This window comes from Anneissia japonica, unplaced genomic scaffold, assembly GCF_011630105.1.
Source record: "Anneissia japonica isolate Jap-2015-1 unplaced genomic scaffold, ASM1163010v1 scaffold1302_len1884557_cov193, whole genome shotgun sequence".
NCBI classification, from domain to species: domain Eukaryota; kingdom Metazoa; phylum Echinodermata; class Crinoidea; order Comatulida; family Comatulidae; genus Anneissia; species Anneissia japonica.
In genome coordinates this window covers 1,308,960-1,321,363 of record NW_022736804.1, presented here as the reverse complement: position 1 = coordinate 1,321,363, position 12,404 = coordinate 1,308,960, and the positions used below count along the sequence as shown (strand labels likewise).

General features: G+C 36.5%; 1 protein-coding gene and 1 long non-coding RNA gene across 2 annotated transcripts; one reads left to right on the top strand and one right to left on the bottom strand.

Annotated features, from left to right (window-relative positions):
- On the top strand, positions 1-1,014 carry LOC117116877. The gene is made up of 2 exons (XR_004446833.1): positions 1-57; positions 587-1,014. It is a non-coding gene; the product is annotated as an uncharacterized LOC117116877 (long non-coding RNA).
- Positions 1,015-1,942: 928 nt separating this feature from the next.
- On the bottom strand, positions 1,943-12,380 carry LOC117116875 (nucleolar GTP-binding protein 1-like). Its single transcript, XM_033260984.1, has 14 exons — positions 12,227-12,380; positions 11,460-11,630; positions 10,459-10,562; positions 9,524-9,761; positions 9,011-9,253; positions 8,669-8,776; positions 8,097-8,186; positions 7,795-7,905; positions 6,290-6,583; positions 5,868-5,914; positions 5,376-5,463; positions 5,090-5,149; positions 4,031-4,162; positions 1,943-2,712 (listed from the first exon to the last, which is right to left on the bottom strand). The coding sequence occupies exons 1-14, from the start codon at positions 12,272-12,274 to the stop codon at positions 2,557-2,559; spliced, it is 1,890 nt and encodes a 629-aa protein (XP_033116875.1). The 5' UTR covers positions 12,275-12,380; the 3' UTR covers positions 1,943-2,556.
- Positions 12,381-12,404: the final 24 nt, after the last annotated feature.

Genomic DNA, 12,404 nt, shown 5'->3' with positions numbered 1-12,404 from the left:
GTTGAGGTTAAAATAGAGGAAGACAGCGAATGAGGGCCATTTAGGCCTGTCTGTGTGGTATGTTTAGCTAGCAAGTCTGTATTTTAGTATTTTTTGTGTAAAATAATATGTAGTGGTGGCGCCAGCGGCGAGTGCAGGGCAGTGGCGGCGCTAAGAGGAGTGGCGGGGAGGTAGGGGTGGGTAAGAACACACAATTTGTCGGGGATATTAAGACTCTAAAATCGATCAAATAAGCTTTGAAATCCCTAAATTGTCATATCGCCCCCTGGACCACTTTACAAAGATTTTGAGGGACGCCCGACGACGCCCACTTTGTTCTCGTCAGGGAAATCAGCCCCCCCCCCCCACCCCCGTCGGGAACCTTAGATACCCCCATTGGGAAAATCCTGGCGCCGCCCTTGGTCCAGGGAAATACTTTATAAATAGAACAAAAGATACATAGGGCCTACAGTACATGAAGTAGAACGCTCCAGTGTTAAAGAGACCATTGTCTTATAACAGACCCATTTGTGTTTTTGTGTTTCGTATATTAATAAATATAAATAACGTGTGCACTTATATTTTCCATGCATTTTTGCCTTTACAGATTTAATTGGAGTTGATAGCTGAAGTAGATAAGACAGGGCTGCATATCTATGAACTATGGCTTTCTGTGTCTTTAGAAGAGCAAAAGGAAACCAGATTATGAAAGATGTAGTGCTCCGATGAACCTTCTGCAGAGTCTGTCGACAATATGCAAAGTGGTTCTGAACATTGAGTAGAGAAAAAGATTCCGAAAGATGTGTTCTACCAACAACCTTCTGCTGATTTTGTCGACAACATGCAAAGTGGTACTGAAAACTGAGAGAAAAATTAAACCAGATTCTGAAAGATCTGTCGACAATAAGCAAAGTTGTACTGAAAATTGCGGAGAGAAAAAGGAAACCAGATTCTGAAAGTCTGTCGACAATGTGGAAGGTGGTTCTGAACATCGATTGAGGAGGACCGGTGCCCAATGCAGACATGAACTTGTTTCAAACTGGTGCTTAAAAAACAAAAACTTGCAAAAAAACGTTATCAAATATTCTGTGCAATAATATCGAAATTGTTTTCTTTGTTTTTTTGTTTTTTTTATTGGTGTTGATTTTGGTTAAAATTAAATGTTCAATGACTTTGTAAATATTATCTCTTTCTATCATATTGAATCCCCAACATTTTTGCCTGACAGGGGGTCCCAAGTCCCCGACGACATCAAAGTGGGCGTGGTTGGGCGTCGCTAAAAAATCTATCGGAATTAGTCACGGGGGAGAAGCCCCTGGAAAAACACAGCAATTTAAGGGTTTCAATGCTTATTTAGTTGATTTTAAAGTGTTCTATTCTAATATCCAGCTCTCCCGACGTGGCCCTGCTCCATCACACAAGTCCTCGTTACGGAATATCTGCCACTAAAAATTGTTCTCTTTCACCAAACAATATAGTTTTTACAAAAAAAGGTGCCTAGAATAAAGAATTTCCACTTTCTTTACTCTCATAACCATTGCTTAAGCCATCTTTGATCCCCTGTTGGATGAGAATTAAGTTAAAATAAATAAATGATAGGCTGTTTCGGTGTGCCTCTTAAACAAGTTTACCAATTTCATGTAACTTGAAAACTAATTTAAAATACTCAGTTACATATCTTTATGCAATTTTATGATTTGTAATGATGTCACAGGTGCATCGCTCCATCCAGGTTTAGCGACAGGCCATTGTAATGCACAGGATTAGGATGATTCCTAGACTAGTTCTTCGTATTATTACTATCATTGTGTTCATATAAATTAATATTAAATGGCTTAGGTAGACAAAGAAGACAAAGTAATTATAGACCTAGATTTAAAAGGCATTGAAAGTGAAGAAAGACCAAGAGAACAAGTCAAAAAAGTTAGCACAAGATACCATAAAAAGGACAAAAACAATGTGATAGTGATGAAAAATTATTTTTTATTCCTTCAAATTGAATTTAATTTAAACATAAGAATAAAAATGAATTTAATCACCCTACACATGCAAATAGATCTAATAACACCATCATCAATCATTGATTATCTCGCCAACCTCTGATGTTCCCATCAATTCCTTTCTAGCAGATGTTCTTTATAACGTAGCAGACATGCTCTTGGGTTTTCCAGTATCGGGAGGCTGGTGTGTATGTGGCTTGGTTTTGTAATTACTGTACTGTATTGTGTTATTTTCTATGATAGTGTTTTTTTATCTGATTGAATTTAGCATCTCAAAAATTTTCTTCCTAATAACCACCTTGGATGTGTTATTAGTGTACTTAGACAAAAAATTGAGAAATAAAACTATACTTATTTAAAAAAATTTCTAAACCAAAAATCATTTATATTTGATCCAATATGAGAGACAGTCAGCATAAATACGCTAACCAATCAGAAAACATGTTTATCTGACTCCAGTTAACTATTATTAGTAATAGCTTCATTAAAATGTAAAATAATTTTTAACATATTCCCTTTAACATTTAAAGGGTAGAATAAATAATACAAATAATTGAATATAGTGAAACACGTTGGCTCAACGATGATTTGAACTGCCCATCTTGCGTTTTCCAGCAAAAAGATGTTTCGGCTTCCGGTCTGGGATTTTCCGATCAGATTCTCCCTTCTTAGCATGTTTGGCAAACTTGCGTTCTTGAATAGCCTTGGTTAGCTTCCTGACTGACTTCAATTTCTATTGGACAAAGAAAATAAAAATAAATGATAAACTGAGTAATTAGAATGTGGCAGTATTGTAAACTGTACTTTAGTACAGAGAAGCTGTAATACTTTTACTATTGTAAGTCGATTAGTCAATGACAGATTCCAGTCAACTCGCCACCTACCAAAGTTTGCCCTTGCAATCTCGCCCCCTCGACAAACTCAACCTGCCAACTATACACAGATATCCCTACAAACTCACCCTTTAACAAGCTTACCCCCTAACTCGCACCCTAACAAACTCGCCCCATAACAAAAACTCGCCCACTAACAAGGCCTGTGTCGAAAATAAAACTCTGCTGCGAAGATCTTGGTGAATATTATAGGTACTATTATCCAATCCAATCCAATCAGGTCATTTATAAAGCACCTTTCTTTTCAGATATGAAGCACTGAACCCCACATACTTAGGCACCTCACAACCCACAGGCAGTCATAATCATTGCCTAACTCAAGCACAGTACAAGTAAACAAATCAAAAGAAGCAGTGGCATAGTTCAGAATCATAAATAAAGCAACAACAATAAATGAAATAAAAATAAAAATGAAGATAATTAATTAAAGAGGCGAGTCTTTAAAGTCCTAAAGACAGTTACAGATGGTGAAGATCGAATGTGCACTGGAAGGTTATTCCAGATGAGTGGCACCTAATATGGAAATGATTTGTTACCAATACATTTGTTAAATATGGGTTGATGAAAGTTAATGTACAAAGCCAATCTGGTATGAATTTGCTTTTTACGTACAAGTAAAAAGTCAGATATATTGCAGGCATAGGCCAGACATCGACTTGAATGCAAGAACCATTAATTTGAAATAAACCAGTTGCTTAAAAGGCAGCCAGTGAAGTTCACAGAGAAGATGTGATGTGTGTGCATGAGAGGATCGGATGTTAAAAATGAGGCATGCAGCAGAATTCTGCAACTTCTGCAATTTTAGAGAATCTGTAACAGTCAACTCAGAGTGCAATGAGTTGCTAATCAATTCTTGATAAAACAAGTGCACGAACGGCAGCATGACAGTTGTCATGGTCAATAAATTTGCGTATCCCCCATAAGTTACGAATATGGTACTTGGCACTTAGATCAAGCTCTAAGTGCCTCTTAGATGTACATAATATTAAGTGGGTAATTTGTCAGTTTACTGCTCAATTTATACAATATGTGCAAAAAGATCAGCCAGTCACTACCATACTGCATTACATAATATGACACATTTATATAAAATGTGACTGACAGTTACATGTGATTTATAGTTAAAAAGTGATTGACAGTTGAGTGGCATTTACTCACCTCTGGATCTCTGATACCAGAAACATCGCGAGGCGGTCTTGAGCTGCTGACGACACGACCCAACGAATCCATACGCTTCTTCTTTGGTACAACTGCACTTCTGCTACGTGATCGTGATTTTGTGTAGTGTCCCTACATGAATGAATAATCAAGAATTTGGCTTTATCAGTCTAAGACGGCCTGTTGTAGAAGATAGCTAATAAGGCCTATAATCAGGACGTTTTTTTTATTATGGTTTGGTTGAACTCATTTTTTGAGCTAATTCTGTCTGATAAACTATTTTCTTTGACCAAAAACCATCAAAATGATAATGAAATTCATTATTTTACTACCTAGAATGGTTCAGGACCAGAGAGCTTTTCCCCATGGCATCACAAGAGCTCTCATCTGGATTCCACAAGGCCAAATAGGCACCCTAATCTCTGGCTCTACCAAAAACCTGCCGTTAAGGAATCCTGCTTATGAGCCAGTATAACAAGTGAACAATTGTGATACACTGACAAATCCGACTGCACTTTAGATGCCACAGCAGCAAAAGTGATACCTCGCCCTTGACATAGTCAATAAAAAGTGCAATCTCAGTGCCGTCGACGAGTTTGCTCGTCTCCTAACATTTTCCCGCTAATTTATTAGACACATCATTTGATGTTAAACGACTAAAAGAAAAGGCAGTCAACATGTTAAATTGAAAAAAAAAAAAACGGGATCGTTGGTCAGTAAGTCAGATTTTTTATTAAACCTTAAATATGATAGCCCTCGAACTGCTGTCTAAACTCAAGGCTGGACTATCTACTGTATATAGTTAAGACCGAGGCCTAGGCATGAAAATTAGAACGGTGGCAACCTCAGCCAAAGAAAATATTATTCAAAGTAATATCAGAATTAATACTAACCAAGTGTATATTGAACTAAATTCAACAAAAAATAAGTTAATAAGAAGGATTAATTTGGCATCAAATAGAGCAACACAATTTTTTTTTTTGGCCTATGTTACAATGTTTTGTCAAAGATAATGCATGCAAATCATCAATCATGGGCAAGTTTACTCATGATACTAACCTTATCCATGGGGTCAATCCCTAGGCCATCCATGTGTGCTTCAAAGTGAGTTCTCTTCGTCTGTAGAATTGAAATGAAAAAAATTGGATTGAAATAAATAAACATGATAAAAGTGGTTAAACTTGAGCAGTCCTAAACATAACAATAAAAAAGACAAAATAGGATAGAACAGAATATATAAATGGTCTAACTATAATTACTATAAGGGAAAAAAGTATGTATAAAGAAAATGTACAAGTAGTTTAGAAAATGGTGAAATGCGAGGAGAAGAACTGAAAGGACGTACTGCTCTTGCTTTCCTAGGAACTTGAGGTGTCTTAATCCGTCGTTTTTCACGAGACGCTTGAATCATCAATGTTTTTTTCTCTCGTATCCTGTTTGAGAAAATAAAAGAAACAAATATCTAATTACAAGAAATCTCTTAACATTCAGATTACTGTACAGGTGTGTTTTATCCTCTTTTACATTAAAATATATTTAATAAGGGCAATCCATTCAGGGAATTAATTTAATGCTCTAGAAGCTTGGGGAGTGAAGTTGATTTTGTTTGTTAAAAACATCTTCACTTTTAATCAGGATGCAAGATGAGAGCTTTAGATTTTTATAATACTGATTCACAGCTGGTAGATACTCAGTTGTTTGATATACACACATTAAGCATATTGGTAGTTGCAGAAAAAGCAAGTAATATATCTGGCTGAGAAGTACATTAATAGAGGTTTTTGATATTTTCATTTTCTTTGGAAGGCTAACAGGGATAGTATTCTTTACTACTTACATGGCTGCTGTCTTTCTGATTTCTACCATTTCATCATCTTCATCTGACTAAAATCAAGAAAAAAATCAGTTCAATTTAAGGTTTACAACACATTTGTGGATATAGGCTCGGTTGGTAAACTAATTGATTGATTAATTAAATACAAAGTTACATTTGGCTAAAGAAATTATACTTTGAACAAATGATTTCAATATATGATTGTAAACATTATTGAATAAGTAAAAACAGTAAATAATGCATTTGTTTTGTTTTCAACACTTTGCATTCCATAAACAAGATGGAACTTTCAATAACATTAGATAGATAAATGTATGAAAGTCAAGTAAAATTACTGAAATTTTACTTTTGAAATTTATTATCCCAGGTATGTAACCAGTTCTTTTAAGTTACTGTAAATCTTTACAAAATCATTGATTACTTACAGAATCTGAGTCATACACCCCGGCTGCCTCTCTCATTTCTTCCTCCTTTTCCAGTGCTTCTAGCTTAGCGTCAATTTCTGGGTCCACATAATCTGCAATATTATGACCCATCCATATATCTGGAATTTCGTCGTACCTCTCTTCCTCCTTCACCAACCAATGCTTTCGCAGATCGACAACGTAATCGTCACCCATCTCAAGTTCCACGTCACGCAGGAGTTTGCGAGCTGGCTTGTCTGTGTCCATCAATTCACGCTTTTTTCTGACAGCTTCTGGGATGCATGGTGGTCTGACCTTTGAAGACCAAAGATAGGAGGATTTAGGAATCAATTTAGTAATAATTTTGTTTTCCTTTACCCCCAACAGCAGAAATAATCCCCAATAACATAATGTAATGATGCTCTGTAAACTCTGCTGGGCTTAAGAAAGTCAGTCAGTCAAGTTGTTTTAAGCCAGGCAAACTCGGTGCTGACGGGATTCCATGTAATAAGCAATGCAGGAAGGCATGCATGCAAAGGATAATTTTTAATGACAATTAACGTGTCTGCCATCGCTAATCAGCAGATGGCGTTAGTAATACTGATAGCAAAAACAGATTCTGCGGGTGACACCTGTACGACGCAGTGTGTGCCCGGCTTTAGCCGTGAGAAAATACCCTGTTGAGTCACTGGTCTTGAACCCAAGAATTCAGATTTTCTTGCTTATAAAGATGACGAAAATATTATTGTCAATCAAAGGCTTTAACAAGAGTTTCTTTAGGCAAAAATTGTAATTTATATAAAATTCAACAAAACAATATATGCATGCTTCCTGATCTAAAAAAAAGTGTATATTTAACTGGCTATAACTAACATTTAGCCATTTACAAAGTTAGGGTTGGAGTACGCCCTCACTAATTAAATTGTTATAAATACATAGAATATCACAAGGAGAAAAAGGTTTGAAGTATCAGTGGACTTCAGCCAGTCTTTCCGCCTTGTATTTGCTTTCGTCCATAAGCGAAACCTAAAGGCTGGTTCATTCAGCCAATCGGTATTAGGATGGACATTGGGTAGTGGTGTACAATATATGGCCATGTATTAGCTGTATGTACCTGTAATAGAGCATCTTACAGGAACAGTCTCTATGCGCTTAAAAGCGAAGTCTCGAAAGAAAAAAATTTAAACCAAGGAATACCCTAAAACAAACAATGAGAAACTACTACTAAAGAGACAAAGAGAAAACAGCAGAAGGAACCTGTTCTCCAGCACTCTGAGGACCTAAAAAGTGATTTCTTGAACATAAATCACTTAGAGCTCAAGTGACACAAGAAACTGGATAACCTAACATAAAATTGACTGAGAAAGAAAACACAATAAACTATTGCATTGTTTCAATACAGGATGAAACACTAAATTAACTATCGCTATTTCTTTTTATTTTTTTAAAGTGTCTGAACATTAGGCTTAAAATATTCTGCATTATAAAAGAAACTTCTGAAATTCAAAATCATTATAGCTCCCCACCTTTTGATCTCTCGGAGTTGGCATAGCGACGTGAAGTCTGTTTAGCACATCAGAGACTTTCTTTCCTTTCATTTTAACATCAATTCTCTGCGACAACAGTAAATTGCACGCCTGAAATGAAAGTTCAAAAATAAAAATGATCATATTGTTCTTCAAATACTCTGAATATACATGTCAAAAATCAAGAGTTTTAAAATCTACTGTGTATCTCACGGGAAAGACCTCACAGAAAATGACTTTCAAATTAATGATAATTTCTCTACATTTAAGCTATAAATCTTAATGAATTCAGCAATTCTTACCTCGGTTTTGACGTTCATCACACCCTCTTCTGTAACTGTACTCATTGTGAGTACTGGGATCTCCTCTGCTTTAAACTGTTCCAGAAGTTTCTAAAAAAAAAAAAAAAGGGATGAAAAAGGTTTGAAGTATCAGTGGATTTCTGCCAGCCTTTCTTCCTTGTGTTTGCTTTTGTCCATAAGCCAAACTTAGAGGCTGGTTCATTCAGTCAATCAATCGGTATTAGGAGGGACATAGTGTATTGCTGTTCAATATATGGTTGTGTAATTGCTGTGTGTGCTTGTATAGTACTGTAATTTCAATATTACTTTTGAGTATACTTGTGCTTGCGCAGATATACTCTATGCTGTGGTAGTGACATTTTTGTGTTAAATGGAATGTGAGTTCAGTTCAGTTCATTTCATTTGACACGCATGCCAAGTACAGTGTGTTGACAAAGTAATTTTGACCTAGTTTCTGCAGTACACTCATGCTCCTATCATGAGCCTATTTTTGTTTTATAATACCACCTGGATTACCTAACTTTTCAAATTAATATAAAACATAAACGATTTTAAAATTAATTGGCTCTCACCTGCTTTTCCGGGGACAGTTCATCTGGCTTGACAATATCAATCTTGTTGATAACTATGACTAATGGTTTATTGGAAAACAAGGGCTTTATACTCTCAAACAATTCAATCTAAAAATAAACACAACAACATACTATTAACAAAATAGGTAAAGCGCTATTGAGCTGAATTGTGTATGGGCCTCTATTTTAAGTTCTTAAGGAGCGACTCGAACCAGCGCCTGTGTTTAGGGCTGTAGTTAGTTGTTGATTGGTTGGTCAAATCTGGGTGCCTTCCTTGATGGACAACTATGTATTATAATGATTGCAATGAACACACTAGAGTGACGGCATAGATTTTTATACCTGTGATTCTATTGAGTGGCCACACTGTTCCGACAGATCCATAAAATACAAGACACATGCCCGCAAATGGGCAAGTGCAGTGATTGCCTGCATCTCAATCGTGTTCCGTTCCTCAAGTGGATGATCAAGAATTCCCGGGGTGTCGATCACTTGCCAGCGAAGGTAGCGGTAGTCCATGTGTCCCACAAAAAGGGACTTTGTGGTGAAGGCGTACGGCTCCACTTCAACATCAGCTCTTGTGACCTGCACAGAGGACAATTTTTTTAGTTTCATCACTCTCTTGTCTTTTATTCATCATTAATGTCCATAAAATAATTTTTCTCATTATTTACTTTACTGGATTCTCTTAAAAATTCAGTATAAATTTGTAAACATTACCAAATAATAGGTCAAGTTGAATTTTAAAACATTTTAAACATAGACACACATCAGGAGAGCACATACATAGCAGTCAAAGCCACTTCAGAAGAGTAGGGCAAAATAAAAATAATTTGAGCTGACAAAATAACTCACCTTATTCATGAAACTTGATTTGCCAACGTTTGGAAACCCGCAGATGAGCAGCGTCCTTGTCATGGGGTCAATGGTCGGCAGACGGGACAAATGTTGACGAACCTGTTCTAAGTATTGTAAGCTCTGATTCTGACGTTTCATTATTGTACACATACGACCTAGAGCAGCTCTCTTCAACTGTTTGCAGCGATACAGCGAGTCACCGTATTTCATCAGTCGTACATAGTCACGTGCGACACTGAAAAATGTAATAACAATACACTCAATATCAATCAATCACAAAGAACGTTTTTGTACAAAATTAGGTTACCCTAATACTCTGTTTGTGCATAATGCTAGATCCATTTTAAATAAGATAGATGAACTCCGAGTAAGAGTTAATCAAAATCATCCAGAAGTTATTATTATTACTGAATCTTTCAGTTTTTTGTACTATCAGCTTGTTGTACGCCCATATTTAGTCATGATGTACCTATATATAGTCATGATGTGATGTCATCATGACCATGTTTAGGCATGTCACAAATAATATTTGATAGTCTGGACAGGTCTTTTGTTAATGCTGCTACTATATTTGGTGAAGTTTTTGGTGTAAGTATAAGCTGTCCAAAAAAAATAAAAATTAATATTAATTAGTACATATTTATTAATTGAAAACTGTAAATCTTTAACTCTACCTAGACTAAGCTCTGTCTAGACTATTAAATTGTCTGACAAAAAAATTGATGTATGCCCATAATATAGTCATGATGTGTCTATATATGGTCATGATGTGATGTCATCATGACCATATTTAGGCATGGCATATGTTTTTGTTACACAAAATTTCATAGTCTGGACAGGGCTTAACAATGATGGAGATGCTGATGTATCTGGAACAGAAAGCAACTTTAAGTAATTTATAAAAAAATTCTACAAAAGTGTAAAGAACATACTTATCTATAAGGTGACGGGCTGTGTTTATCTGGCCAAGCGCCAACTTGTAATGATCCTTGTCGTACAACACATTCATTAAGTCTGCATAAAATGGGTGAATATCCTGAAATTTATAGAATAAAAAAAAAAAAAAATATTAAAACCACAAAAAAAAACAAAAAAAAAAAAAACACTTGTCAATACACACTGTTATGGAACAGTTCAGATTTAATTAACAGAGGAATACATACCAAGTGCTAAATTTGTATAGAACCTCATTTAATGGACTTTCCAGCATGTCAATCAAACTTAACAATTGACCAATCAGAGGGCCAGAAATATACATGTGTCTAACAAGCACACATGTTGTCCCACAGACATACGTGTTTGCGTAACACTGTAGTTTTGTGGGAACTAGCAACAATATCGAAGGAGTGGGGTTTAGTAGAAAGATACAATGGCTAGTACTACTCAGGGGCGATACCAGCAAGTGGCTCAGCAAGGCCTAGACCCCTAGACCAAGCTGTCGGGGACATTTGCCCAGCCTTTGGGGCGATAAAATCTCTCAGGAAATCTAAGCTAGAGATCCCTGGCACAGGGGTGCCATTTTTTTTGCATCTAAAATTGATTTACTAAACACAATTTTCGCTATTAATTTGAAATAAAAATTTCTGGTAACCTGCCGACTACCGCTGGGGACTTTCAGAGGCCTAGGCATTACGCGCTACGTAGTTACCGTGTGCGCAGCGCACTCAATTTGCTACAAGCTAGCTGCTTAGGCTAGGCTGGCCTGCTGGAAGTCCCTGACTGAGTTACGAGAGGATGGCAGCGCTGCTTCAAAATAGACCCGATAGAATGTAAAATGCATGTGGCACCAGTCACGGATGATTAAATTCATTCTGCCAGCTCATTCTCTCAAGTCAATCAATTCTCCTTAATATTTCAAGAAATGACCCCAGGACCTCAACCACAAAAAACACCACACATTCACATTAGTCCTAAAGTTGTGGGTAGCAAGTACCTCAAGTTTTGGGAAATCATTTATAATTTGTGTCAGTTTATCATGGTAGTTTTGCTGGGTGTACTTGATCTTGCGCATGTAAAATGAACGAATACGACTGATCTTGTAATGCTTGTGTATGACAGTCGGTGTCTTTCTCTGTGTCTTCGATAACACGATGTCAACAAAGTCCTATAAAAAGAAAAGATTTTTAAACATTCAGAATAGAAAGAAAATTAAACCCTTCACATGTAAGCTTGGCTTCAATTCCATGACGTCATTCTTATCTTTATATTGGCCAGCGTCATTTTTTTTTTTTATTTCTATGTTCAAGTTGATATTGATAACTTTGGTGTTACTTCAAAATGGGCAAGTTAATTTCAAAAAATATTTTTTATAATTTTTTTGGTATTTAGCATGGGAAAATACATCTTTAATCTAGGCCTAGCAATGAGCATATTTGTTTGGCCAGAAGCAATTAATTATTAACGCTTGGAACTAATGTAGGTCGTAAGGCATAGCCCAGTCTAAAGAGAGTACGACTATATCTACCTAGGCCCTGTACTAAGACTAGGCTAGATCGGTGATCCAGATTACCCACTATCACTCTCGAGCCTAGAGGCCTAGTACTGTAGTTTAAGATTAAGAAGGCTTATGTCTAGGCCTACCTAGGCCCCTAGTACTACTAGCTAGGTACTACTAGCTAGGCCTAGGCGTAGCCTAGGGCCTAGTCTTATTAAATGAATAAAAAGGTGTATAATCCCTACATACGTAAAAAAAACCGTTACCTTGGAAGTTGGAACCACAGTGATTTTCTTAAAATTGTACATCGCCATATTGCTGCGTGTGTGTGAATCAAAAGTGTAGTTTTCAAGATGAGCTGGCCTAACTAGCTAGCCGACCACCATCGAAGACGGGCCTCAAAAAGCAGATGTGGTGGCGCTATATCTTTTTTTTCTGACACCA

Bases quoted from the DNA above. Each gene is read 5' to 3' on its own strand.
- LOC117116875 (XM_033260984.1), bottom strand. From the start codon at position 12,274: ATGGCGATGTACAATTTTAAGAAAATCACTGTGGTTCCAACTTCCAAG. The intron at 11,631-12,226 runs GTAACGGTTTTT...TTCTTTTTATAG, and splicing joins CTGTGGTTCCAACTTCCAAG to GACTTTGTTGACATCGTGTT. The intron at 4,163-5,089 runs GTTAGTATCATG...TCATTCATGTAG, and splicing joins GGATTGACCCCATGGATAAG to GGACACTACACAAAATCACG.